General features: G+C 47.5%; 1 protein-coding gene across 2 annotated transcripts in view; it reads left to right on the forward strand.

Moving 5' to 3' along the window:
- Nucleotides 1–296: 296 nt before the first annotated feature.
- Nucleotides 297–2078, forward strand: part of id4 (inhibitor of DNA binding 4) — a 3701-nt gene continuing 1919 nt past the window's right edge. Inside the window, exons 1-3 of one of the 2 annotated variants that reach the window (XM_032519013.1) lie at nucleotides 297–1058; nucleotides 1390–1438; nucleotides 1614–1628. In XM_032519013.1, coding sequence (XP_032374904.1) covers nucleotides 681–1058; nucleotides 1390–1398 — 387 coding nt within the window. In that variant the 5' untranslated portion in view covers nucleotides 297–680 and the 3' untranslated portion in view covers nucleotides 1399–1438; nucleotides 1614–1628. Of the gene's footprint in view, nucleotides 1059–1389; nucleotides 1439–1613; nucleotides 1680–2078 lie in introns of those variants that run through there. The other variant, XM_032519012.1, reaches the window with a different exon arrangement.

Here is a 2078-nt window from a genome sequence, read left to right on the forward strand (position 1 = left end):
GCGGTGTGAGGCGCGTGTCCGCGCTATATTCACCGACACGCGCTCACAATCACACCTGATAGACGACCTTTTGTACAAAACTAAAGTAATTTTTTTTTAATGTAAGGAGTAGAAAGTACTTTGTTACTTCTCCGAATACAATGCTAATCAGCCTGCTTTATGGTTATATATCATCGCATTGGTTGGATCAACCTGCACATCTTCAAAAGACGCCTCTGTATGGCTGAACGTGAATATAATTGAGAAAGACACACACACACACACACACCTACGAACAGGCAGGCAGCTCACCGCAGCGCACACAGAATGAGACACGCCTTTTTCTCGGCTCTGATGTTGGGTCGGTGGGCAGCGGGCTGCTGGTGATTGACCAGCTTCTCTCCCTGATCTGTCAGCCGGCTGGCTTGGCGCCTCCCCTCTCTGCTATAAATCTAGGAAATCTATTCATTCCTTTCACACCGAGCCTGCCGAAGTAAGAGGAACTGTGAGGCTCCGCGGGATATGTTGACAGACTAGAATTCTGCATTTCGGTTTATATTCCCTCGCTAATTTTATATTAGAGCAGCTGTTGCCGTGTTTACTGCGCCGTGGTATAATCTCAAATACCTCCTGCTACCAGTATCGTAATTATTTGATTTTCTTTTCCGTTGCCTCTGCCTCTGAGCCGTTGGTTATCTAAGATGAAGGCTGTTACTCCGGTCCACCCCCAGGACTCCTCCTCCACCAGTAGCCAGCTCTCCGTGCACTATCTGTCGAAGCAGAGCCTCAACATCGCCCGGTGCAGGATGGAAGAGGAGGACATGTTCTGCCTGCAATACGACATGAACGACTGCTACAGCCGACTGAAGCGCCTGGTGCCCACCATTCCACAGGATAAGAAAGTAAGCAAAGTGGAGATCCTCCAGCATGTCATAGACTACATCCTGGACCTGCAGCTGGCCCTGGAGACGCACCCTTCTCTCCATAAACAACAGCCACAGCGGACCGGGACCTGCCCTCCCCCAGCCTCCAATCCCAGCCGGACACCGCTGACGGTGCTCAACATTGACCACCACCAGGTAAGCTTTAATCAGCGGAGATGACTCTCCATTCCTCGTTTCCAACGGGACTTATCGGGGACCCCGATTTACTGTTTCTCCCTGTGCCAGTCTGCCGTCTGACAGTCAGACAAAGCGCGTCAAGCCCGGGATGTGTCATTGTCCTTTTAATGTTAGGTGTGTGTGGGGGGTGGGTCGGGGGACACAATCAAAATGCTGTACACCTCACATCACAGCCTTTAAAAATCATGCGTAAAAACGCATATGGCGTGGGTTAGATTGCGCACTTGATTGCGGGCTTTATGATTTGCATGACAATGACAGTGTGTGTCAGAAGCCCACCTTATCCAAGGATTGGTGAAGTACCTCGGGCTGCAGCCCACTCCACTGCGCACAATAAGGGCAATTTGTTATTCAGCAGGCTATAAGAGAATTTATTATGGCAGATAGAGTCGGCTAATTTTCTGCTGCTCTGCTGTATATCATTTATTTGACAGGGCTCTAGGCCTTGCTTTTATTGAGTTTTATCCGTGGCAGCTATATCGTTTTACATGTTTATTTTTCTTCTTTTTGTAGAGGACGTCAATAGTCAAAAAGCCGGAGGACTCTATTTTATGCCGCTGAGATTCACGCACTGCATTGGTAAGTTGACTTTAATTAACATTCGTCAATATTTTAAATGTCGGTTTTGTTTACAATCAGAAGTTTGGTTGCTGTTTTTTTCTAAAATCCCGGATACACATGTGACCAGTAGAAAACACCATCAGTGGTGGTCATTGACGCGTCCCCATTAACTTGATTATTGCAGCCTATACGTGTTGTAAAATGACAATCTCTCAGTGCTTTGGGGAGGCCACGACATGTCAAAGAAAAAGAATAATTGAGGAACATGAAATTGGCACCAACCTCAGAGGCAGCTGTGCTTTGCGCAATAACTGTCACTGGTGTAGCAATCTGGGAAGAAGAGAGGGTTAAAACCTCAGCTTGCCCTCTCTTTCATTCTTACACACACACACACACACACACACACACACTCTCTCT

The sequence above is a fragment of the Etheostoma spectabile genome, chromosome 6 (genome assembly GCF_008692095.1).
Source record: "Etheostoma spectabile isolate EspeVRDwgs_2016 chromosome 6, UIUC_Espe_1.0, whole genome shotgun sequence".
Lineage (NCBI taxonomy): Eukaryota > Metazoa > Chordata > Actinopteri > Perciformes > Percidae > Etheostoma > Etheostoma spectabile.